The sequence below is a fragment of the Berghia stephanieae genome, chromosome 2, assembly GCF_034508935.2.
Source record: "Berghia stephanieae isolate SIO BIC M18660-M18661 chromosome 2, UCSD_Bste_1.3, whole genome shotgun sequence".
In the NCBI taxonomy this organism is placed as follows: Eukaryota; Metazoa; Mollusca; class Gastropoda; order Nudibranchia; family Aeolidiidae; genus Berghia; species Berghia stephanieae.
This window is the reverse complement of record NC_088361.1, coordinates 3,136,599-3,164,372: the sequence shown is the minus strand read 5'-3', so window position 1 is coordinate 3,164,372 and position 27,774 is coordinate 3,136,599. Positions and strand designations below refer to the sequence as shown.

The 27,774-nt window shown below is 33.4% G+C and overlaps 1 protein-coding gene and 1 pseudogene across 2 annotated transcripts in view; both read left to right on the top strand.

Annotated features, from left to right (window-relative positions):
- The window catches only part of LOC144963679 (dynactin subunit 1-like), an 87,801-nt pseudogene that overhangs the window by 52,100 nt on the left and 7,927 nt on the right, over positions 1-27,774 (top strand). The window contains exons 25-37 of the transcript XR_013643663.1: positions 273-400; positions 1,180-1,294; positions 2,400-2,453; positions 2,872-3,003; positions 3,199-3,282; positions 3,645-3,707; positions 4,034-4,136; positions 5,764-5,796; positions 19,529-19,549; positions 22,363-22,462; positions 25,786-25,879; positions 26,545-26,673; positions 26,994-27,136. The product of XR_013643663.1 is annotated as a dynactin subunit 1-like (transcript). The remainder of the gene's footprint in view (positions 1-272; positions 401-1,179; positions 1,295-2,399; positions 2,454-2,871; positions 3,004-3,198; positions 3,283-3,644; positions 3,708-4,033; positions 4,137-5,763; positions 5,797-19,528; positions 19,550-22,362; positions 22,463-25,785; positions 25,880-26,544; positions 26,674-26,993; positions 27,137-27,774) is intronic.
- LOC144966637 (uncharacterized) lies at positions 7,886-19,412 on the top strand. Its single transcript, XM_078903397.1, has 6 exons — positions 7,886-8,389; positions 8,812-8,898; positions 10,060-10,121; positions 10,939-11,155; positions 13,087-13,293; positions 19,399-19,412. The coding sequence occupies exons 1-6, from the start codon at positions 8,326-8,328 to the stop codon at positions 19,410-19,412; spliced, it is 651 nt and encodes a 216-aa protein (XP_078759523.1). The 5' UTR covers positions 7,886-8,325.

Sequence of the window (27,774 nt, the reverse complement as noted above, 5' to 3'; positions counted from 1 at the left end):
ATTGTTTGCTCAAGTCTAGTATATTTTCAACTTATTGTGTTGACATAGATAGCTCTTTAACTTATGAACTTCCCCTTTTACATGAATTTATTCGATAGACCAGGCAGGTTTAAAAACTTTACGAATTACCTGAATATCATTGAGTCTTCGTGGTTTACTCAGCTGATTTTTATCTGCTTATAATAGCGATAAAGGCGACAACAATATACAAAATAAATTATATAATATTCCAAATCAGAAGAGAATTTAAAACTTTTGATTGTTAATTTCAGTTTGAGGTGACAGAAAAATTGGAGCGAGATCATGTGCTGAAGAGTCAGCGTGCAGAGCAATGTAGTTTTGCCCAGCATTTGATTTCACTATTGAACAGCTTGCAAGGCACCATGAGACAATATGAAAGGTATTATTTAATTAGGGTTATCTAAAGAAACTAAAGGACAAAATTACTGTTTCTTGCCTAAAATATTTATTAGCGGTGCTTCATTGAGTCCTACAGGGTTTATCAAAACAAATGTATACTCACTTTTAATTTTAGGTAATCTGGTGTTTATTATCTTATGTTTAACTTTCAACATGTAAAAGAATTTACAAACATCATTCTATTGTTTTGTCACACTCTTTTCTCAAACTGATGTCCGTCTGGTCCATGAACTGGATAATGTGAAGGGATGGAATAGCACTCATCATGAAACACTTCTTTAGTATTTATGTGCATTCATGTTCAATAGTTAATCTCAATTTAGCAATTGTTGTAGGTTTCATTGCTTAAACTTAATGTTTTTAGGTATCCTTATAAAAAGAAGTGTAGTGGTATGAGGTCTGGTGAACATTAAAGGCATTCAACAAAACTTCTCCGGCCAATCCACCTGTTTGACAAGATCTCATGGAGAAAGGATCTAACATGGTGATGGCAGTATGAGGGTGCCCTATCTTATGGAAAATAAAAATCCTTCTCTTTAAAGTGTTCATTAATGCTTGGCATGGCAGACTGTTGCAGCAAGTTCATGTAAACAGGACCAGTCATCAGCATCCAAAAAAGAAACAAACATATGCATGTTAGCTTCCAACACTATGTTAGAGTGAAAGTTAGTCAGGAATGAATGAGTGGGGCTCTAATATTGATCCATAGTCGAATGAACCCTAACAACTGTTTTGATGTTTTAAAAAAAACATTTTCAGTGCATTGGGTAGTTGCAGTGCCGAGTTGTTCACCAAAGTTGGCACCTTGCATCCAGAAATGACAGCACATGAAAAGACGGTGGATTACTTCATAGAGCTGTTGCGAAAAGATCAGGTTTGTTTGCCAGCTGAGATTTACAGCAGTTTTGCTCACAAAAAGAGTTCACAGATCAAATGGTTTTGTATCAAACCTTCTAGCTAGTAGCAAATTTAACAATAAGGGATGTTTTAAAGTTATACAGAACAAAGAAAGAGTACAGCGATATTTTGCATTTTCTCAAGAAGTTCGCAATAGGGAAGTAAAGTGATCAATCATGTATATTTCTATCACAGCCACCAGCTGGCCCTCTTTTTCTGATTTTTAAGCATTGTATTTCAATACTATTACTACAACAACTATCACTACTACTAGGACTACTACTGTCACTACTACTACTACTACTAATACTACTACTACTACTACTACTACTACTACTACTACTACTACTACTACTACTGCTGCTACTACTAGTTCTACTGCTACTATTACTACTACTACTACTACTACTACTACTACTACTACTACTATTACTACTACTACTACTACTACTATTACTACTACTACTACTACTACTACTACTACTACTACAACTAACTACTACTACTACTACTACTACTACTACTACTACTACTACTACTACTACTACTACTACTACTACTAACTACTACTACTAACTACTACTACTACTACTACTACTACTACTACTACTACTACTACTACTACTACTACTACTACTACTACTACTACTACTACTACTACTACTACTACTACTACTACTACTACTATCTACTACTACTACTACTACTACTACTACTACTACTACTACTACTACTACTACTACTACTACTACTACTACTACTACACTACTACTACTACTACTACTACTACTACTACTAACTACTACTACATACTATCTACTACTACCTACTAATGATGAAGTTGGATGATGATACTAGATAGTAATGAATATGATGAGCAGCATTTGCATAGCGCATTTCTTGGGGTAATTTAGGTCATTTACCTTAAAAGTCAATTGTGATAAAGTAGTTAAGATTGTTTTTTTTTAATCCCCACAAACAACTTATTTTCATGTATATAAAATTATTTTTAAAATCACAATCGAAACTCAACAGAATATTTTTTAATAACAAATTGATTTTAATTTGTGTTTTGTTCACAGTTGGATGAGACCGTGTCTGTTGATTTGTTAGAGAAATCCATCAGTTTCTTCCAGGTAAATCAATATATATATGTAAAATATTCAACCAATGTTTCACTGCTTTTTTTTCAGCATAACCAAATGTTTTGATTCAGTTCTGAGTTTAGTAACTGCTGCTATTTCATTATTTTACTACATTGTTATAGATATGCTTGCATTGTGACAATCACCTCTGTTATACTAAATATATCTTCCGATATGTGGGAACTCATCAAACCCTGGGTCATTCAGGATACTTTGTGCAAAATTTCGCACAATGCATCAATAGTAGCAATTGCCACCGTTGTCACCCATCCTACCATGAATAACACTCCATGTTGCTACTTTGCTTCAAGACAAGATAAGCTAACCATCTTGGCCATCCATGCCACCCAAATATTAATTTAACTCAATTTTTCATGCCACTGCCATTGCCTTTTTCTCCATTCTCCAGCAATTATACACAGTGCATCTAGCATCTGAAAGGGTTGACTGTACCCATCTGATGAGTAATGATGTCAAAATCGTTCTCAGTACCTGTGATGCCATTTCTACTGAAATAACACGACTGAAGTTTCTTCTGCTAGTAAGTTGTTTCTTCTTGATGTATTTATTCAATAAACATTTAACAATTAATTTATGATTATCTTGATGGAATCGGAAATAAAAAATATTGACCATTATCATAGTTTTAAAGGTCATAATCTGTTTTATAATGTTGATGTTAGATTTTTATCCTTAAGTCAATTATTATACAGATTTTTATTTTCTGTGACATCAGCCAGGTCAAGAGCAGAGTGAATTTTCCATCTTGTTGAAAGACTTGGAGACTTGCAATAATGACACACGCACGTGTGCCAGGAAGGTAATATTTCAAGATGTTTTAAGACTTAAAAAAAAATATTGAAAAATTGCTACATTAATGTTGAATTACAAAAGATACAGTTTTGACAAGTCAGATTCTCATGCACTTGAAATAAAAAAAATTGGGAGCAGACATGACAGTAATGCTGGAGAAAAATCTGAAAAGTTGTGTATGATATAATTTCAGATAAAGCAGAGAAAAATCTCAAACATTAACCTTCTTTGATTTGGGACTGAATTTTAGACTCTCCACTGCTGATTAGATTTGCTACCATTTTCTACTCTCAGACAAACTTGACGCTGAATTTTGGTACCGATATTTTGCATAAAAATTTGAATAACTTAATTTTTTTTTCATACTAGATCAAAAGACGTCTTCCCCAGGACGGATCAGCTACAGCCACACCTCTGAAATTTGGAAAAGACGTAAGTTTCTCATTTTGGAACAAATAAAAGAATACTGGTAAAACATGCTATTGCTCATTTTCAATATTGTTTTCTGTAAAATTTTGTTTTTTTTTAATAAATACATTCTATGCAAATTGATTACTGTCTAGTAACTAAACTTGAAGGCGGCTATGAAACAGTTCTTAGGGCGAAGGAAGACTTTCCAAGCTGGGTAGATGAAATGAATTTGGAGATGTAGCCATATACTACGACTATGCTAATTGATTATACACGAGTGGCGAAATTGCCTCCTGGCTTAAAGTGTTAATTTAGAGAAAAATTATAATTTAATCTATTTAATTTAGATACAAGACCTTTTGCAAGACTGTTGTGACCAAATATTCAAAGTGGCAGCAGTTCTAAAAGTGGTGGCTGCGGGGGCCACTCAAAAAGCATCTGTCATGACAGGTAAACTTTTTAGTTTCTCAAATATCACCCAAGAAATTAGTCGCAAATAATATTGTTCAGTTAAAGTGCTCAAATTTATCAATAGTGTTGAAGATTGTTTTTACTTTTAAATCTGTGGCGCATCATATAAGGTACACATTACCAAAAGGATAAAGTTGATATTTTATAACATTGCTTTATAGACTTCATATTGATTGTATTTTCAAAGAGAGAATAAAATACAAACAAAAACAAACAATCCTCGCCCCTCCCCCCCCCCCCCCCCTCAAAAAAAGAAAAAAAGAAAAACAAACCCTAATTCAGGCAGCATTTTCGTTTCATTTTGAGATTGACATCATTTTACTTACCATAGAGTTAACATTCTGTATAATGAAGAGTAAATTAAAGGTGTAAAGTGTACCTTTCATGTTGTGCATGTCACACATAATACATTTTTATTTCAGTTTTGTTATAGTTATGATTTCTTTTTATTTGGTATCCTGATGTTGTATTGCAGTGTAGCTGACAACACGCTGCTGCTTTCATATGTGTGATTCACACTGCTCATTCAACATACTTATCATTTTGTAATGTGTGTCTTTGCAGCAACTGAATGTTTTCTTTTGTTTCAACAATTTATTATATTTAATTTTATTACATTTATAAGGCAAAAGATTAGGATTGGAAACTTATTTAATGTTAGTGTAGTCTCTTTTGGGAAAATATTTAGCCAATTATGTTTGACTATTACTTATCCAACTTCACTTTTATCATAAATAGTATTTCAGTCTGTCTGTTGTTGTCTATGATCAGATAGGTGATGGTAAAGCATTCTTTAAAAAGCTTTAAAAAATCTCATGAATTTTACACAAGATGTTCAGAATTTGTTGTTAGTGAAAAAAAGTGGGAGGGGGCTAGGATATTATCATTAGATTGTTTTTCTCTGTGATCATCCAACACAAAAATATAAAAATCGTTCAACATCACTTTCAAATAAACTTAGTTAATTATAATTCATCAGTCTGTATTAATTACCTTGAAAAATTGAACAAATCTGTCAAGTAATATCTAATTATTAAACATGCTGACTTGCAATATTTTTCAGTATTCTACGCAACGGCCTTATTTTGAAAAGGCACATCATATTTTGTTTTATGTTTGGCACATTGAATAAGTCCCAGAACACCATCTCTGTCAATAGTTTCTCTTATTTAAAAATAAACATGATTTGAATAAAACTGTCACCGTGATATTTTATGGGTGCAGTCAGGAAAGCAGAATACAGTCTCGTCTGTGCCCAAGTAATAAAATCTTGACTTTTGACACTAAATTAAATGATTAGATTTTCAAAACTACAATATTCTACTCTATGGATTGAAACGTAAAAAAACTTAACCTTTAATGTTGGGTGATCCACACACTATGCTGTGTTCTCTGGAGCTTGAACATAGTGTCTAAGTGAGTTAGTATGATATTTTTCTTCTTTATAAAAGGATGATTGTAGTAAATGGGTAATTAAGAGGTTTTGGGAGAAGCATAAGTTTTCTACTCTTTATCATTAAAATTTATTTGTGAAAAATTTGTTTCGGAGGGATGGCATGGACTATTAAAGCCAAGTTTGAAAGATTTTATTTTGATTTCCAACAAGGTGGAAAGCTCAATGAGCTGGAAAAGCTTAAGGGTAAATACCTGCTTGCTGGCTTGACCATTGATATTGACTGTCGGTGGAATCTTGCATTTCCTTTGTTTTCTTTCAATAGGGAGTTTGCTTCTGTCGCACCCCTATACAATTTTATATAATAATATGAGTATTAACAGTTTAGTGATTTAGATGTGATTATTCTTCAGCATGACTATAATATTATACATAAAGTTTTTATTCAAGCTTGTAGATAGTATTATTATTATTATTATTATTGGTATGATGATGATGATGATGATGATGATTATTATTATTATTATTATTATTATTATTATTATTATTTTCTTCTTCTTCTTTTTTTCTTCTTCTTCTTCTTCTCTCTCTTCTTCTTCTTCTTCTTCTTCTTCTTCTTCTTCTTCTTCTTCTTCTTCTTCTTCTTCTTCTTCTTCTTCTTCTTCTTCTTCTTCTTCTTATTATTATTATCATCATCATCATCATATTTTGAAATCGAAATTTACACTTTAGAATTTTTATAACTATGAGGAAAGATCACACCAAGTGGTCATGAAATTCTTTTGCCTCAAAACTAGTAACATTACTCAATCACACAAGATGTACAAATGTTTTATATTATGCATCTCTTTGTTTGTGAACTGTGTGAACTGTCACTGACAATAATTGATATTTGCTTGATTGAGAGACGTTTGCAGCAATGGGGAGGTTGAGATGAAAACCTTACCATTTTAAGTATTTACACAACATTTGGTGTAGAAGTTTGTGAATGAGATTTACAGTGACGCACAGCATTTTATATCCAGCAATGTTGTTAAAATAGTGTCTGTTCGAAAGTAATTTTTTCTTTAGCTAGTATGATACACATATTTGAAACTGAAAGTGTCGACTGTAATAGAAACTATTATATCAACTGTAATGGAAAATATTCCAAAATAGAAAAAAAAATGATTTTGGTGTCATTATTCATGGTTTAACATATCGATTAATCAAATCTAAGTATCCTCTCTTCTTCTTCTTTCTTCTTCTCTCTCCCCCTCTCTATCTGTGCCTCTCTCTCTTCCTATTTCTCTCTTCCTATTTTTCTTTCTCCCTGTTTTCCTCCTCTCTTCCCCCCCCCCCCATTCTCTCTCTCTCTCTCTCTCTCTCTCTCTCTCTCTCTCTCTCTCTCTATATATATATATATATATATATATATATATATATATATATATATATAAATATATATATATATATATATATATATATATATATATATATATATTTTTTTTTTTTAATATATATATATTTTCAATATTTACCACAATGTTGGAGTCAGTCTACATCGATGTTTCAGGCCTGGAACATCGATGTAGACGGACTCCATCATTGTGGTAAATATTGAAATAATAATTCGCTCCATTGCTACGTGTCGAGCACTATCCGTACCATATTTGTATCAAACGCGATTCAATATATATAATAATATATATATATATATATATATATATATATATATATGTATTAATACCGGATAGGGAGACTTTTGGTACCCCTATTAGTTCATTTTACAGTACTTTACCAATAGGGAGACCAAAATCCGGTCCCCCTATTGATTTGACCTCTAGCACATTCACTTTTCTATTTTTAGTTTAAAGTTGTCAACCCAACCGTCAAGGATATATAATTGTAAATCATAGTATTGAAGTTATTTGTTAAACACCACAGTAAGAAGAGTTATGCCTAAATTTTCACGTTGGTCAATAAGGTGACCGCCTGAAAAAAGTACAATAGGGGTACCAGTGTTTTCATCGATATATTTCAATAGTGAGGCAATATATCTTTCCGAAATTTTCTCTAAAATTCTAGAGCATTATATGGATTTTTATAGTAATGAAAACCTAATATAAAATTGTGTGAAAGTTGATGAACTGAGGAATGAACAAGATATACGAATTATAATCTATTTTTAGAAACAGATTTATCGAATCTTGGTCCGGATTCTTATCTTGGTGACAAGAGACAAGCAAACATAGTAACTCTTTTTTTCGTGAAACGTATGTTTAGTCAATTTCGCGCATAAAGAGGCACTCGGCACTCACTCACTCCGCAAGTCAGTAGTAGGTAGGTGGTTATCAGTTATCAGCTTTAATTCTTAGTCAAACGCTTCATCAAACCCATTATTGAGTAGCATGTTGATGCCTGATGCCAGTTGAAGCCATCTCGACGTCGTGAAATGGAGCATCTTCTGTCATAGCAGTAGAATCGTCAGATGCCGCATTTAAATCCTCCATTCCAGGCGTTGCTGTTGCCATATCGATCTTCGAAATGATTTGGTCTAGACGTCAAGTTGACCCGTTCTATGTCTGAAGAGATTTTAAAGTGCAATACCTAACATTATATCTTGATCTACAAAAGAGTCTTTTTAAATGAACCGCTGTGTTTCTATATTTTTCAAGAACCAATGATTATCTGATAACCACTGACAACTGACTTGCGGAGAGAGTGGCCGACGGACGTCCTCTCTATAGCCGCAAGTATTTTTTCGTCACTTGCTGAGTTCCAAACTAGACGTCTATGGCATCGTGGGGTAAATTGATGCTGGAGGCATCATTGAAGAGACACCGAGATAATTTAAATGGTAAGTTATTGGCCATTCTTATTACATCACTGTTGATTTAAGATTTTCAATAGGGTAGACATCACAATCACACACACACCGATTGATGATTGTCACTTGTCAGTCAGTCATTTGGAAGTGGAGTCAGATAATTCGGGAACTTCTGTAGACTGTAGATTCACACTAGTGAGTAAGATCTGTCGTTTACTACTACTACTACTACTACTACCACTACTACTTTTAGTTTTAGCTTTATCCAACTCAACACTTCTCGTGTTTATTTTATTTTGGCAAAACTAGAATGGATTTTTGAAAAGAATATAAAATAATTTAAACTTAAACCTGTCTTTGCATCTTGCTTTATGCATACAGTATGCCATATCACAGCCATCACAAAATCATAGTTTAATGTTGAGAATATGCTATTTCTTTTGTAACTTCAGATCAGAGAGATTTGAGCTTTAAAAATCCTGAAAAATGTCTTGCTGTCAATCCAGACAACCCTTTTGATGTGATCTATGATGTTAATGGTAAGAATGTAATTTGATGAGGAAATGAATAACATTTAGGTACACATAGTTTGCTTTTTTTTTTTTTTTTTTTGAGTCATGATGTGTAATACTATTACAGTCCACTCCGGATAATTGCAACTCGTTTAATCGCAACTTTCGGTTAATCACAATATTTCCTAAGCAATGGAAATAATTCTATATAAAAGTCACTGGTTAATTGCAACAAACTTCGGTTTTTTAAAAAGTGGTAAATTCAAGAAATCAAACAGTATATCATGATTAAATTTCATCATGGATGAAATCGTGACAGGTTGAAGAATCGAGAGTGAGCAGGATTTAATGCTACAGTAGTGTGTCACCACTCTGTTAGAGTCGAAAGAGGGCGGGGCTCTGCAGTATGGGTTTGTGACGTCATCGGTGGCCATTAAATAGAAGAGGGGTGGGGCTGGTCATAATCTTGACAACAGGTTATAAATGACAGTTATAAAGAGAGACTGAGCGATATCCTTTGTTTTAGGATTAACAACTGTGCATTGTGACCAACGAGTTTGGTGAGAGCTTATTGTCTCTCATTAAGGCTAATCTCTTTAACTCTGACAAATGTTGAATTGTTGAGAAAAAAGATTGAAACTTCTTCCAATCTGAATAAGATATCGGCTTGCTTCATAGCTGCTTTTGGTTGACAAATCTACACGGGGCTGCCATATGGTTTTTGTTTCAATCAAATTGCTCTGTATGTGGTGGACTAAGAATATTATTTACTGGTTTGAGTTGACAATAAATGTGTAAAATGTTGAAATAGTGGACAGGAAACTGAATTTCGGTTAATCCCAACATTTTCGATGATCCCAAGGTATTGCGATTATCCTAAGTGGACTGTACCTGAATCTTGAACGAAAAACTATCATATGGATATGATTATAGACAGATTGGTTTCTGGAATTATATTTCCGTCCTCCCTTGCCAACTCTGACGTTCTTGAAATTTAAAAGAAAATAGCCAGAAGGTTTCGGACTTAATTTTCTTTTTTTTTCCAAAGGACAATAGTCATAAGGTAAATAATTTTTAAAAAATCCTTTTACAGCACAAGATGGCATGATTTTTTGTTTAAGAGTTTAGAGAAAAACTTGCACATGATAGTCTTCAGCTTTTTTTTTGTTGTTTTTATTTTCTATATAGACTCCAACTCAGAGCCTGAAAGTGATGCAGAACAAAGTTCCATATCACATGATTCATTTGTGGTAAGTATGTACATTAAAATAAAATCATAACATTTGTATAGCGTTTATCCACAGTTGGCACCATGCTCAAAATGCTTCACATCAACATATTTTGTGGTGGACAAAACACATTTGCCACAAAAGATGAGACCTGCAGTCTGTTAGGCGCAATACAATATTTCAGGACAAGGACAACACTGTTTTACACCAGTGAGATCTCCTAGTTTTTTGTTGTTAAAAATTTTTCTTTGCAGTGGACTTCGCCAACAATAACACTATTTTAAACCTTCCTCGTTATATTTTGAAGTGATATTCATTGATGAGCCATTCACATTTGAAGTCGTTTGTTTTTTTATTTGACAAAATGTGAAAATGATGCGTTTCCAGGAAAAATTAAAATAGCTTCTGTTGGGATTATACTTTTGATCTCGCATTTTGTCCAAATTCTCTTGCATCGTAATGTTTATCAACTTTTTTTGTTAACTATATTGCAGTTGCAAGGTTAGGAAGTTCATATTGTTGCAATGACAACCGTTTATATGTCCAGAATCGTAGTGATATAAAAAATTGTTTTGTAGTTGTTGGTCCTGGTGTAGGATTTAAAGAGTTGGTTAAAAACGGTTTACTGAAACCCTGGTTGGTGTATCTATATTTATCCAAGCACAGTTGAACATATTAAATACTTAGACAATATGTCTGCCTTTCTCAACTCTTTTTTATTATACTTGCATTATTAACCAGCTAATTGTTTAGTTGGATTATTAAACAATGGCTCTTCATGTTTATTGTCAACATGAATAAATTGATTGATCTGTCATCTTTTCCACAAAATATACAGGGTCCCGATTTTGTTGCTGACTCCGAGTCTGATTCCTCTACGTACTCTGTGAGGTACCCAATGCTGAGTACATCATTGTCTTTGGAACCTAGTGCTCATTCCCCAACTCAGTCAGAGCCTCATCCACAACTATCACAGACTGAACCTCGTTGCCAGTCTGGGACCCAGGTTCAACCCGAATGCTATACACTTGCAAACCAACGTGTTACGTGCAATGGTGAGTCATTTTTTTGTCATTCTTCTCCTTTGATATTTGTGGGATCAATTTTAATTTACCCATTCCTTTTAAAAGAAAACTTCCACCCCCTCCATGGTGCTGCATTTGTGTTATTGCATTTTTTTTCTGTTTTGGCAGTGCTGCGTCGCAAAATACGCTACCATTTACATAACAAGCACAAATCCAAATTTGATAGGGTGGACATCTTAGAATCTGAAACCCCAATGTGTGAGTGATATCAGTGAAACCAGCCATAAAAATGTTCATGTTTATTTTATTGGGGTTTTTTTTTGTCTGTAATAGACTTAAATTGCTTGTATTGTAAGTGTTAAAATGGTTTTTTTGTTACAACCCATCTATATATTAAAACTGTTTCTTTGTATTTCTATGATGCTTAAGGCTTTTTTTCACAGACCAGCTGGAAACTTAACGAGAATCAGAGTAGATAACATTTTTATTAATCTTGCAACCTAAACAGTATATGATGATTGGGAGCATTTAAAGAAAAGCACATTTTCTTTTTAATTTGTCGGTACTAAAATTATACTTTGATAATGCCTGCTGTGCTACAAACCCTTTTGACTTCCAGGTTCAATATTTTTCTTTATTCTAAAATTCTTGGGTTTCCTTTCAATGACAACTGAGATCATTAAAATTCAGCTCACAACATGATGTGTGTAGATTTGATGAAAACATATGTTCGAGTTGAGAAGCAGTGTTCACGAACTTGCTGATCGTTTTTACTAGCATTTATTTTCCTAACTTACCTGTATCAATTAACAAAGGCAAGACTCAAATATTTTCTATCTGAACAGTGTGTTTGTTATTGAAATATTTCCGGCATATACATGTCATATTTCATTCCCACAAAATATAAATCAGGATTAAGTTGTCTGGGCATCAGCATCGTTCAGGCAGTTGGGGGGAAGTCTTTAAGGAATTAATGAAGCCGATGCTCAACCGGTCTGGAGGACGTTTGATTGATGTCGGCTGTTTGTTCTGCCAGCCGTGATGTTTTCTCACTCCCTCAATGACAAAGAAAGTCATTGTTATGACTATGAACTATAGTCTATTATTACTTTTGTTACTATATTAATTGTTACTTATAGCCGCTACTGTTATTATTATTATTATTATTATTATTATTATTATTATTATTATTATTATTATTATTATTATTATTATTATTATTATTATTATTATTATTATTATTATTATGATATTGCCTTCATTGCATTCTATTACTATTATTGATATAATTAATTTCTGATTGTTGTAAATAATTTATGTGAATTGAATTTTGTCGATTGGCCAAGGGCCTACAATAAACTTAAATGAAATGTTAGTCTTTGGATAGGACTTGGGTCTATTCTTGATTGCTTTTCCGCCTGGGTCGAGTGAAGCATTTGGAGTAAATTTTGTTGCTCAACGTAAAAAACATGACGCTTACCATTCCGCTGATACTGATACCTCCAAGGGGTGGTTGGGGAAAAACCTAAAATTCTTTTGACATTCTGTCTGATTTTTCGCTGAAACAACAAAGGACAATCTATGTATTCAGATGAGACTTCAATGTGTTACTATTCCGATTTATGTTCATATTTTGATTATAATGAAGAGGGAACCCTGAACCCAGTGAAGTGGGTGGATTGATCTATTTATTTCTATTTCAAAAAAAATATGGCGTCTTTTCACTGGATTTGTTATGTGGCAGAGGTCTCCACAAATCTAACATACCTCTTCCAAAGGAATAGATGGTAGAAAAGTATATAACAAGAAGGAATTATGACAGTTACTTGTCCAGGCCTTAAATATTTGGAATGCTATTCCTCTCTATCGCTGTCATGTAGCTGATGTGCATATGATCTGTCTATTGATTTATTTTCATAGTTCATAGCATGATGTGCTTTATTTTCTTCTTTTTTTTCCAGAGAAATACAAAAAGCCAAGGAGACCCTGTCCATACTGTGGACAGTTGCAAACAAAACTCTCAAGGCATTTGATGAGGAAACACAAAGATGAGACAGAAGTTACAGAGGCCATGAAACAGCCTGTAAAGGAAAGGGATAGAACAATGGATTATCTCAAGAAAAAGGGCATTTTTTATTCAAACACTAGAAACAATTCAATAGTTATGCGTGAGAGAGCACAAGGGTCACATGAAGTTGTTATGTGTGCTGGCTGTAAGGGGTTTTACTCTGGACGAAGGGTTTATGAACACAAAAAGAAATGTAGTACTGAGCATGCTCTGTGTACTGGGGTTGTAAAATTTTATCCCGTGGCTCCCAATGCAAGTAAAGAAATAAAGGAGAATATTCTTGACAAATTTCGGAATGATGAAGTGGGAAATTTGTGTCGATCAGACAAAGCTATAGTATTGTTAGGAACAAAATTGTGGAGTAAAAGTTCAAAGAAGGAGAGAAAAGTTATAATGAGTGATTTACGCATCTTAGGAAATTTGATTTTAAAAACTAGGAAGAGAACGAATCAACCTTCTTTCTCTGGAGAGGACGTGCTGAAGCGTTGTAACTTTAATGAAATATCGCAAACCATTTCTGAAATGACTTTGAAAGAGGATGGGACATTGAAAGCAGGCTTGAAGCTTTCAATTGGATTTATATTGAAAAAGTTAATTAATTTCTTAAAAGGGGAATATATAATGCAAAACAAAATGGAAGAATCCGCAGAGATAGATTTGTTCAAAGCTGTCCTGGATTATAATTGGGATAGTATTTTTTTTACAGCCAGAGTTCAATGTGAAGCAAAGAGAACAAATTTGAGAAAACCCAAAGAGATGCCATTAGAGAATGATATAAAGAAGCTACGGCAATTTATTACTGAAGAGATGGTCCGTATTTGTGAGGATGATTATCAATTATTTGATTCACATATGTTTGTTAGGCTTCGCAATGTCATCGTAGCTAGGCTTACAATGTTTAATGCGAGGAGAGGCGGAGAACCCGCAAGGATGTTGTTAAAAGACTGGAATGATGCAGATTCAGGTGTATGGGTTGATCCCCAGCTTGTACAACATGTCACTGATCCTCTGGAAAAAGCGTTACTTGAGAAGTATAAGCTGGCCTATCAGTCTGGAAAGGGAAGCAAGATGTTGGTCCCTGTGTTGATACCCAATGACACAATTCAGCCTTTAAGGAAACTTGCACAGGAGCGTAAAGCTGTTGATATTTCAGACAACCCATTTCTTTTTCCAAATACAGGAATATCCAAAGATCATGTAAGTGGTTACATTGCCATCAAATATGTCACTTCCTTAGTAAAGGATTTAGAGAAACCCCAGTTGTTAATAGCTGATAAATTCAGGCACCGAGCTTCGACATTATTTGCCTTACTTGATGTCCCACAACACGAGAGAGATGTCTTCTACCGACATATGGGACACAGTGAATCAATCAATCAAAACATTTATCAGTGTCCACTTGCAATACGAGAAATAACAGAAGTTGGTCATTTTTTGGGTCAAATTGATAACTCAGCATCGGTCACTGGGGAAGGAAATTGTAACATTGAAACAAATGACTCTGTAGTGAATAGAGACTCAAATGCAAATTTTGGAACATCCATAGTAACAGCTGCAAATCAAGAAGAAATATTTGATGGTGAAGCAGGAGTGCCAAATCAGCTTACGTGTTCTTCAAAACAAACTGAACCCAAGAGGAATTCAAGCAAAAATCGGAGATACATGTCATGGTCAGATGAGGATACAGATAGAGTCAAGTCATATTTTAAAAACTTTGTCGAAGATGTTTCAGCACATGGTTCAAGGGATCATTACCTAGAAAGTCTGAAATTATTCTGTTCTTAAAACACCACAGGGTATTTTCACAAAAAGGAATCCCTGAAGGTACACTAATTAGTTTGGTGAAGACAAAGATTTTTAATGAAAGAAATAAATATAGAAGGGAAAGAGCGTTTCAATCGGTGTAATGACAATCATGAATTTGATTTGTATTACATTCATTGTATTGTATAGTGTTATTGACATATTTTGGGGGTTTACAAAAACGTTTTATCTTTATATAGTACAATCTGTTCATCATTGCAATATCCTTTTTTATATTATATGAACATTCATTTGCTCAGCTTGAGAGACAAATGCTTTGTAGAACCATAGCTGCCAACCGTTCTGTTAAAAACGGATTTGTTCCGTATTTGACTTCCTGAGTCCGTAAGTGCTTATTTTTAGTTCAAAATCCGTATTTTGTAATTTTTGACTAATTTGTGGTAAAAAAGCCATGTGAGCCTAATGAATTATTATTATTGATCCATTATTATTACTATTACTACTACTACTATTGTTGTTATTATTATTATCATTATTATTGGTGTCCAGTGAGAGCATAATCTCCATTTGTGTAGCTCTTTAATTTGAATTATGCCTCTAACATAAATGATTTTCAACAATTAAAAAAGTTCCATTCGTTTATATGACGCCTGTATTTTACTCAAACCTTTCATAATGTATTGGAGATTTGCATAGGATATGGATGTTAGCCTCGATATACTTTGAATATTCTAAGACAGTATTGATACTTTCACTATTTGTTACAAATATTATTTTAATTAAGAATAAAATTAAATCCACCTTTTTGATTGGAAGGTATTCAATAAGAAAATCAATTGCTTATATTGATTAAAGATGACAATGATTATTTCCCTTTATTAATTTATGAAATATATAAATTTAATCCCTTTAAAAACATCTTCATCTGATTTTAATTTTTTTTTTTCAAGCAAGCTTTTGTAACGGTTTAGGTTCAAGAAAAATAAGTATACTCCATTTTTAGGTGTGTTTATCTTGTCAAAGTAAAGAAGTAGGAATTCTCTAATATTTAGAGGTGCATTTTACTATAACTACTATTATAGTATACTACTTAAAGACCATTATGTTGCATGAAAGAAAACATATATGCAATCGTCTACTTTTTATCTGAACTCACCTAATTTTTACCCCAAAACGCCCTCTCAAGTGATGTACCAGGTTGGTAGTTATGCATTTCTAACCATCTTAAGTTATTTCATTTATTTTACAATCGTGCTTCTTGTGTATTGGTCCTTATCAAAGTTGAGGCAGTTGAATTCTTTCTTTATATTGTCCGTTCTGAATTTTGATCTCATTGTGGAAAGCTCCCATAGCGGGCAGGGAGGTACACACTGTGTCTTCTATCCCCTTATATCTGTTTTCCAACATGCTTTCAGTCTTTGTCTTGGAATGAGATTACTTGTTTTTTTCCTGGCCCTCGCCGGAGTCCTAGCTGGGAGGGAAGCAGTCAAATGCATATTTATTGTTTTGGGAGATGATATTTTTTTCCTTGTAAATCATCTCTCTGTTATGTATTATTACTATATTTGTTATTTTTTAATGTATAATGTAAGCATTTGAGTGTGTTCCTCTTTGTTGGATTTTGTTCTTGTGTCCGGATAAGACTTATAGGTGATCTCAAACTTAGTACATTGGTGATACGCTCTTGGAATCTACATCTGATCCCTATTTGTTCCCAGTTCCCCTATGTCTTACTTTCTCTTGGATGCTTCAACTGTAATTCTAGAACTTTTTACTATCCAATTTTCTTCCTTTTTACTGGCGCTGATATAACCTAAATGTGTTGCAAGCGCCGTAAAACCCTTAAAAACAAAACAACAATCATTGTGGAAAGTGTCATTTTAACGATTCAAATGTGCTGGTACTAAACCCGATAATTGAGCAACATTTGGACTAGCCTCTGTCATCTCAAACTTGTTAGTGTTAGTAATAGTAATTAAAAAGGCTGACTTTTATATGTTGCGATTCGATGAAGGGGGGGGGGGGGGGGGCTTCGGCACACATCGCCCCTCATCCCGGGCAAAATGAGCGTTCCTTATTTTATTTTTGAAAAGTTGGCAGCTATGTAGAACTATCTGAAAGAATCAGATATGGCAGAATAAAAAGTCTTTCTACTAACCCTAACTTAATTGGCCAATGTAGCTTTATGTTCAGCATTTTCTAGATACCTAATGTAAAATTTCACTATTCTTTTTATGATAGTTTTAAGAGTTGCAATCTTTAGAGGTGACTGTCAAGAAATGACACCTCTGTGCATTTAATTTCATTCTTTCTTTATCCCCTCATCCTTAATCAGAATAATAATAATTAATAATGAAAAAAAATGCAGCAACGACAGCTTAGAACGGCATAAAGTGCTTAAGAATTATTTTTTTTGCATTAAACTTTATTCAAACGATTTTCAACACTTTTGCTTCACAGTTTATGCTTTTTAACAAATGCAATTAAGCAACTTACCAGCAACAACATATTGGTTTGTTATCATTTGAGGGTTTTATCAGTAAAACTGTTTCTATCCTTTTATGTTGCACTGTACACATAGCAAACTTCATGCTTTTATTTGGTGACCAAAGACTTATGTGATACAGTGGATGAATGTTTGTGATGGCTTTTGGAACTGAAATAAACCTGCAATATGATTTGTAGACTTCTATCGTTATGTATCATTTTTCGGTCAAATGTAAATGTAATTTTACACGAGCTTGATGTATCATAAAACCCACAATGAGCTCAACGTGCAGCTGGTAGTAGATTTATATGGACACGAACAACGTTGTTACAATTCAGTAACGTACTCCAATTAACACAAGTGAGACTGTAAATGAGACTTTTACAATGACTCTGCATCGCCACAAATATGGATTCGAACCCTGGCAACTCGGGCGTCAGACGAACTGTCTACCACGAAACCAAAGCAAGCATTGTGCAAGTTAAAGTGAATGAGATGTTGATTGAAGCCGTTCATTGTGTCCATCAGATCTGCTGTCCTATCCATCCAACTCCATTCACTCACTGGGTGGGGTTCCCGACTTCCCATAATGGGCAGGGACGTACTCGTTGCGTCTTCTATCCCCCTATGTCTGTTTTCCAACTTGTTTTCTGTCTTTGTCTCGGGATGGGATGGGATTACTTGGTTTTGTCCAGGACCTGGCTGGGAGGGAAACAGTCAAATGTATAGTTCGAGTTTTGGGAGATTATATTTTTCCCTTGTAAATCATCTGTCTGTTATGCTCTTTATTGTTTTGTTTACATATTATTTATGCTTTGTAAACATTTGAGTGTATCCCTCTTTGTTGGGACCTGTGCTTGTGTCTGAATGAGACGTTTAGGTGATCTCAAACTAAGTACTTTGATAGTGGGCTCTTGGAATCTACTGTTTCCTATTTGAAACAAATCCCCTTTGCCTTACTTTTTCTTGGGTGCTCTAATTGTAGTTCCAGAACTTTTTACTATCCCATTTTCTTCCTTTTTACTGGCGCTGATATGACCTTAATGTGTTGCAAGCGCCGTAAAACCCTTACAAACAAAACAAAACAAACCAAGTCCATTCAGTGGTATACAACAACAAATAAACTCCTCTGCCTGGTCCCTTCTATCTCTGATCTTAACCTGGGTCGTCAGGTTTCTAAAGGGGTCGGGGACTGCAAAAACAATGGCGCACGGAGCAACTGGGAATATTTTTTGCCGTGTTTGAGTCCCAGGTTATTTCCCTGAGCGCCCCTTCTGAGGGATGGACCTTCCCAGGAGTTAGTAAATGCGTTGCTCGGCCACTTCACTCTACGCACACTGGGATAAGCTTCGACACTATGGCCATGAAGCTCTTAATCTTAAGGACTTACTTTATTTTAGACAATTTGGTGGTAGCTCACTTGAAAATGCACTCTTAGGTATACACATATATAAACATATACTGGGCTCCCTAAAAGGGTTTTTTAATGTGGTCTCCCTAAAAACATGTTTTTACCAAATGTCTCCTTAAAGCTACAGAAACACTTAGTAAAACATTAGGGGGACCGAGTAATTTTCTATATACCATTGTGATCATCAAGCATCAGAATTGTGTTCATAAATCATTGTAGGGAATCAAACTATACTCATTTGAACAAAGATTGAACAGTTTAATCAATTTGAACAAGACATATGCTTGGTCCTCCAATTGGTGCATTTCACAGTGGTCACCTTAATAGTGGATTGATACTTATATATATATATATATATATATATATATATATATACATATATATATATATAATATCTCTCTCTCTCTCTCTCTCTCTCTCTCTCTCTCTCTCTCTCTCTTTGTCCGTCTTTCTCTTTTCTCTATTTATTTGTCTCCTTTTCTCTCTCTCTCTCACTCACCTTTTCCCCAGTCGCAAACATAAACATACATATTAAATTTTAGACATTGATTTATAGATTAACATTGACATTAAGATAATAAGACTAAGTTAGTTGGGTAATATTGTGTGTGATTAGGTGGCTGTCAGGAAGGATTTTATTTTCACAATACTTCTCCTAAATTGAATTTACAGATGCAGACAACAAAAAAGCAGGTATTGTCTCGAAGCAATTTGTTAATGGAAGGTTTATCCTGGACTCTTTCAAACTTTGTATTTTCTATTTATTTTACGTCATTATTCATCCACCGAGTTTGTTCTGTCTAGATTGTCGTCAGTTCAGTTTTACCAAAATTTGGTTATTTTTAGTGCCAAGTTCTATTTGGTTTGCATATGGATAAGTGCTATAGAAATGCAATCTTTAAAAAACTTGTTTACTCATTTACTGTTTGTTTATTTACTTGACTGCATTTTATATTTTGCTTTGTCTTTTAAGTTTATCAGATAAAAGATATTGAGTCCTTTTGTGGACCTATATCCCACTGAATTGACATATTTTTTGTATTTCATTAATCAATCTAATGAAGGATTCGAATTGGTGTCATCACAAGCAATGTTTTGAAAAAAAGATTTGATTGTATGGTTTCTCCAGTGTGTGAATTAATTATTTTGCCCCTGTCATTTCTAATGAACTCTTTCCCGGAATGCCTTCTTTTGTAGGTCTTCAGTTACACCCCTTTAGTTCTTTCCTCGTGCATGATGTCTTTAAAGGATGTGATTGTACAATTAAAAATCTAATTTATGAGTGAAAACTGTCCATCAGGATGAAACTTATTTGAATTCATTGAGTGATTGTATGGAATGGTGAGAGTGGGTTATAGGAATGAAAGAGAGCATGTGTTTTCTAGATGTACCTACATGTCCTCATTAATCTTTTTTATAATATAAATACCTTTTATATTCGGTGTCTTTTATATATTATATATACCTTTATTTATCCTTATATGTCTACTAATTCAATATGTCATAACATTGGGTAAATACAGTTTAAACATGGCGACAATATAATGTATTTCTGATATATTTAAGACAGTGGGCTACTATAAAGCAGTGGTTGATGATTTTGATTTTGGCTCTTAAATTGTTGGTAGAAATAAAAAAAAGATATTTATTTCAAAGGATACGTTGCTGATTGCCTCTAATTAAATGAAAAATGTAGTTATTGAATATTTTAAGAACCCATTAGTTTTATATTAGCCCAATAAATAACAATCATGTATATGCCTAATATATTTATTTATGCATACAGACTTTAAAGTGGCAAATCATACATGTTTAGACAGTATACAATGTTAAAAGAAAAGAAAACAAAACAACCCCCCCCCCCCCCTCAATTGAAAAACAAAAGTCCACACTAAAAACGGTTAAAAGAAAAACGGAAAAGCTAACAAATTGAGCATTCGGAGAAAATTTATGTTAAAAAATTAAAATTATATTTGCAGTTTAGATGCACTCGTTTGTCAGCAATTATATTCTCATGAGGCATTGTCTTGTAAATATAAGTTATGATTTTCCACTTTGCCAAATTCTCGACACAGGTTTTATCATTATAACATATTTCATTTTCATTATAGTGACTAATTATGGGCTTCAGACAATAACCTCACACCTATGTAGTTACTGACCACTGATAAGAGATAGAGTTTCCTCTGGTTTTTTATTATTTCATATTGAGATGTAAGGACATTGTTGAGGGTAGATAGAAAGGAAGAAAATGAAGAGGAGATGATATCATACACATATTCCCTTTTATGAATTACCCGGCATTATTTCATATGGGAAAATTAATATGAAAAAGTTGGTTAGAAATTTTTATAAGGGAAAAAAAGTAACAGTATAGAATACATGTGGATCTTTGTTAGTGCTGAGATTACTATAATGAATGTAACCTGCACCAGAAATTGTTAACAACATTTTCTTTTTTGATTCTAAAGGATTGATTGAAGGAAAGGCAGAATTTGAATTTTGAGAACGTGTTAACATCTTGAAATATTTCAAAATAGGTATAAATAAAGCGTGTTAGTGGTCAGTGATGAATAAAGCATAGTTTTATTGCTTCACTTTTTAAAATTATCATTTAAATGTAGATCGATGAGAAGCTGCTCGATGCTACGATCAATAGACCAACTTGTAGAGCAAGGATTGAGTCCATTTGATGTTGATTTTCATTTGAGGAAAAGAAATTATTTACAAAAAACTTTTATTAAACCATAGTCAAATACTATATCAACTGTTCAACAGTTAAATGAATCATTATATCATGAACAGACCCAAAATATATCAGAAGTAAATGGACTATCATTGTTCTTTTTCAATTCATTTCATACAAAATAAGCATTCATATTCCATTTGAATTATTTTCTTCTATTTAAAAAAGACAAACTTTATGCTTATTAATTTTTATTTTACTTTTGCCCATCATTTTTTTTTTTTATCATTGCTGTTTGATGTTTCATTAATAGTTTGATTCCGCCTCTAGGTTAGCCATCGTTTTTTTTCTTTTTACTCTCTCGGAAAAAAAAGGATACTCTTTAAGTCAATCACAAATGTGATGTTTTTGGTCTTAACTGATTGAAAGTATGCATGATAATCCAATAGTGTCAGTGTAATAAATATCACGTGTATGTGCTTAAACATGATATAGCCATGAGTTCATCTGTCCAAAAAGTTTGAATGCCTTAATATAAAAGGCCATATGTTTCTTATTAACTGCTCTTGCTTTTAATATTTAATAGACACAAAGCTAAAAGTGTGAAATCAAAAAGGTGAAATATGTTACTTTTAAACTAAACAACTCAATATAAAGAGTGTGTATTTATGCTTCTTATTTATTTTGCCCTGGATAAAATCTGCAACTTCAAGGAGCTTAAATTATATAGACTAAATGTAAGTGGTCCAACTGCTTTATGTGAGTTATGACTTGTAATTATACAGTTTTCAATTTTCTCTATCTGTGGTATGTGAACCAGATCGTGAGGGCCTGTTACCAAAAGCCATGGAAGAACTTGCCAATACAGCAGTGCAAGACATCTGTAAAACTGAAGGTTCCAATGCCAAAGACACCTTGAGGTAGAAATAACACTTCACGTTAAGAAAAACGGCTCTTGATTATTATGTATTGTTTGGCGATGCTATTTCAATCTGTAGTTATAAAGGAATTTTAACAGACTTCAACTCTTAAAGAAAGCAACATCAACAACAACAACAACAACAACAACATACCAACAACAACAATATAAACAACATCAATAATAACAACAAACCAACCACTGAAATAACAAAAAAAAACAGTAATAACAATACAACAACTATATAAAGACAACAACAAAAGCAAGATAATGTGATTCCAGTTTTTTGAGGAATTGTTTTTCTTTTTAAAACATAATATTTCTAATCTAATCCCCTTCCTCTTTCACCCCCCCCCCCAAATTTGATGTTATAGGATAAATCTCAGGTCTTGTTAATTATTGCAGGTTATTAGATTTTACGTTTCCATCATGTTTTGTTTTTCTGTATATCTGTAGGCTGTAATGCTCTTACTCATTTCCATATAAAGTGACCATCTCATGTAACACCATTCGTAAAGACTAATGACAAACTCATTGGCTACATATCTTGTTACACCATTCGTAAAGACTAATGACAAACTCATTGGCTACATATCTTGTTACACCATTCGTAAAGACTAATGATAAACTCATTGGCTACATATCTTGTTACACCATTCGTAAAGACTAATGATAAACTCAATGGCTACATATCTTGTTACACCATTCGTAAAGACTAATGACAAACTCATTGGCTACATATCTTGTTACACCATTCGTAAAGACTAATGATAAACTCATTGGCTACATATCTTGTTACACCATTCGTAAAGACTAATGATAAACTCATTGGCTACATATCTTGTTACACCATTCTTAAAGACTAATGATAAACTCATTGGCTACATATCTTGTTACACCATTCGTAAAGACTAATGACAAACTCATTGGCTACATATCTTGTTACACCATTCGTAAAGACTAATGATAAACTCATTGGCTACATATCTTGTTACACCATTCGTAAAGACTAATGATAAACTCATTGGCTACATATCTTGTTACACCATTCGTAAAGACTAATGACAAACTCATTGGCTACATATCTTGTTACACCATTCGTAAAGACTAATGATAAACTCATTGGCTACATATCTTGTTACACCATTCGTAAAGACTAATGATAAACTCATTGGCTACATATCTTGTTACACCATTCTTAAAGACTAATGATAAACTCATTGGCTACATATCTTGTTACACCATTCGTAAAGACTAATGACAAACTCATTGGCTACATATCTTGTTACACCATTCGTAAAGACTAATGATAAACTCATTGGCTACATATCTTGTTACACCATTCGTAAAGACTAATGATAAACTCATTGGCTACATATCTTGTTACACCATTCGTAAAGACTAATGAAAACTCATTGGCTACATATCTTGTTACACATTCTAAAGACAATGATACAACTCTTGGCTACATATCTTGTACACCATTCGTAAAGACTAATGATAAACTCATTGGCTACATATCTTGTTACACCATTCTAAAGACTAATGATAAACTCATTGGCTACATATCTTGTTACACCATTCGTAAAGACTAATGATAAACTCATTGGCTACATATCTTGTTACACCATTCTTAAAGACTAATGAAAACTCATTGGCTACATATCTTGTTACACCATTCTTAAAGACTAATGATAAACTCATTGGCTACATATCTTGTTACACCATTCGTTAAAGACTAATGATAAACTCATTGGCTACATATCTTGTTACACCATTCTTAAAGACTAATGATAAACTCATTGGCTACATATCTTGTTACACCATTCGTAAAGACTAATGAAAACTCATTGGCTACATATCTTGTTACACCATTCGTAAAGACTAATGATAAACTCATTGGCTACATATCTTGTTACACCATTCGTAAAGACTAATGAAAACTCATTGGCTACATATCTTGTTACACCATTCGTAAAGACTAATGACAAACTCATTGGCTACATATCTTGTTACACCATTCGTAAAGACTAATGATAAACTCATTGGCTACATATCTTGTTACACCATTCGTAAAGACTAATGATAAACTCATTGGCTACATATCTTGTTACACCATTCTAAAGACTAATGATAAAACTCATTGGCTACATATCTTGTTACAACCATTCGTAAAGACTAATGACAAACTCATTGGCTACATATCTTGTTACACCATTCGTAAAGACTAATGATAAACTCATTGGCTACATATCTTGTTACACCATTCGTAAAGACTAATGAAAACTCATTGGCTACATATCTTGTTACACCATTCGTAAAGACTAATGAAAACTCATTGGCTACATATCTTGTTACACCATTCGTAAAGACTAATGATAAACTCATTGGCTACATATCTTGTTACACCATTCTAAAGACTAATGATAAACTCATTGGCTACATATCTTGTTACACCATTCTAAAGACTAATGACAAACTCATTGGCTACATCTTGTTACACCATTCGTAAAGACTAATGACAAACTCATTGGCTACATATCTTGTTACACCATTCGTAAAGACTAATGATAAACTCATTGGCTACATATCTTGTTACACCATTCGTAAAGACTAATGATAAACTCATTGGCTACATATCTTGTTACACCATTCGTAAAGACTAATGATAAACTCATTGCTACATATCTTGTTACACCATTCGTAAAGACTAATGATAAACTCATTGGCTACATATCTTGTTACACCATTCGTAAAGACTAATGATAAACTCATTGGCTACATATCTTGTTACACCATTCTAAAGACTAATGATAAACTCATTGGCTACATATCTTGTTACACCATTCGTAAAGACTAATGACAAACTCATTGGCTACATATCTTGTTACACCATTCGTAAAGACTAATGACAAACTCATTGGCTACATATCTTGTTACACCATTCGTAAAGACTAATGATAAACTCATTGGCTACATATCTTGTTACACCATTCGTAAAGACTAATGATAAACTCATTGGCTACATATCTTGTTACACCATTCGTAAAGACTAATGATAAACTCATTGGCTACATATCTTGTTACACCATTCGTAAAGACTAATGATAAACTCATTGGCTACATATCTTGTTACACCATTCGTAAAGACTAATGATAAACTCATTGGCTACATATCTTGTTACACCATTCGTAAAGACTAATGATAAACTCATTGGCTACATATCTTGTTACACCATTCGTAAAGACTAATGGCAAACTCATTGTGTACAGGACTTGTATTTTACATGAAGGATTTGTTGTTTTTTTTTTATCACTCCATAGATTGTCCTTTGGTACAATAGTTGGAACGACGAACAAGCTTGCCAATGCCATGGAGAATGGAGAGTATGACTTTGATGGGACACATGAAAAGAAGGTAACCAGTGGAGAATCTTAAAATTTTTTTTTTTGGTATTTATACTTATATACAATAAGCTTCACTGAGAACTGTATTGCCAATGTTGCAGTTTATTTAAGATTGACATTTGTAAAATTAAGTCTCAAGTCATAATCTCACCACATCACTGATTTTGAATGTTGTCTATCAAGTTAAATATTGATTACTTGATCATTTCTGTTGTAAAAATTTAGTTTTCTTATCAAGATACGAAACTGAAATTTAATAAACTAGTAACATTAACATGGATCAGAGCTATTCTTTCAACATATCGTTGAAATGACAATTTTTTTTCTTTTTAAAGCAAACCTTGGATTCAACGATATGTAATATTATATTTATTCTCTCAATGATATCTTAATTAAGCTTTATCTCACATCTCTTCTACTATATTTATGTTAAGGGGAGCACTTAATAAATAGAAGAAAAATACAACATATTTTTACAGCTTTTATTCTTGTATTCCATCATGCATAATTCAAGCATGCTGTCACCGCAGGCCATACAGAACCAAGTTTCAGTTTTTTTTTCAATTTATATCAATAAGTTATTCATTCTATATTGAAAACTTATCATCACACCCTTAATTTGGCACTGTAATACAACATCTCACCTATTACCCTTTCGATTTGTTCAACCACCAGAAACCATCTCCTATCAAGCTGAGGGCGGAGGCAGTGAAAGCCAAGGCTGCAGATGTGGAGGCTGTCAAATCCAAAGTCGATCTTAAGGAGGAAGAGGTCAAAGAACTCAAGAAACAGATCAGGATGAAGGTATAGGCATAATTTTTATTCCATTATGATGAGTAAAATAAAATATCATTAGACCTTATTATCATAAAATGACAGTTCAATCTGCTATGATGTTGGGGTGAACAAACGCCAAGTAGAGTCAAAATTATTAGAATTACGAAATTTGAGTGCCTTGTTGCTTATAGAAACTACATTCATTCCTCTCTCTAAAGTTTAAGAATTTATTTTGTACTTTTAACTTTTCATCTCAACATAATACTGAGTCTTAGTTATCACTATGTTACAATTATCGGTTTAAGAAAATAGCTTTTAAAAGCTCCATTTTTTTTTATGTCTTACAGCAAGAAGAACTTAGTGAACAACAGGTTCGTATTGGTCTTGTTGAGAAAAAGCTGGAAAATAAGCACAAAGAAACGGAAGAGGAAGTGAACAAAATTCAACGCAAACTGGACGACAGTCACCTGCTTTTGAAAAAGAAAGAGAAGTTAGTGTTCCTGATTTGGTCAAATATGTGTATTGTTTAAAACAGAACTCTTTACGACAATAAGACGATGATTTCCAATTATACATTTATAAATTGTCTCTAAGCTAGAGTTGTAATAACCAATATTTTTTAAATAATTTCTTCATTTGGCTGTATTGGAACATGAGAGGTGGCTGGAATACTTATTACATTACTTGACTCAGATTATAAAGTGCGGTTATGTGGTCTTGTGGTAGTACACTCGCCTTCGGACTGGAAGTTGGGTCCTTGGGAAAAGCTCTTTACATTCTCTCGCCGTACTCAGGTAAAATGAGTACCTGTCTGTTAACAGTGTTGTAATATTGCCAAACAGGCATCATGTTACATCCTACATGTTAAGTGTTGCTGTCAGCTATGGACCCTTTGCAAAGTGCTTTGAGCAAGTTAAATGGATATTGTGCTATACAAATGCTCATGTTTTTAAGTTTTACTCAAAACTATTTATAAAATAATAAAATAAATTCATCTCATAGGGGAAATTTGTCTTTAGGGTCTATTCCAAGGGAAGACTGGAATAACCCAGGTGTCACAGCCGCAGTGCAGCGCCGCAAAGTGAGCAAGGGTGAGATGACTTGCTTAAGGCCATGCAGCACGGTGGA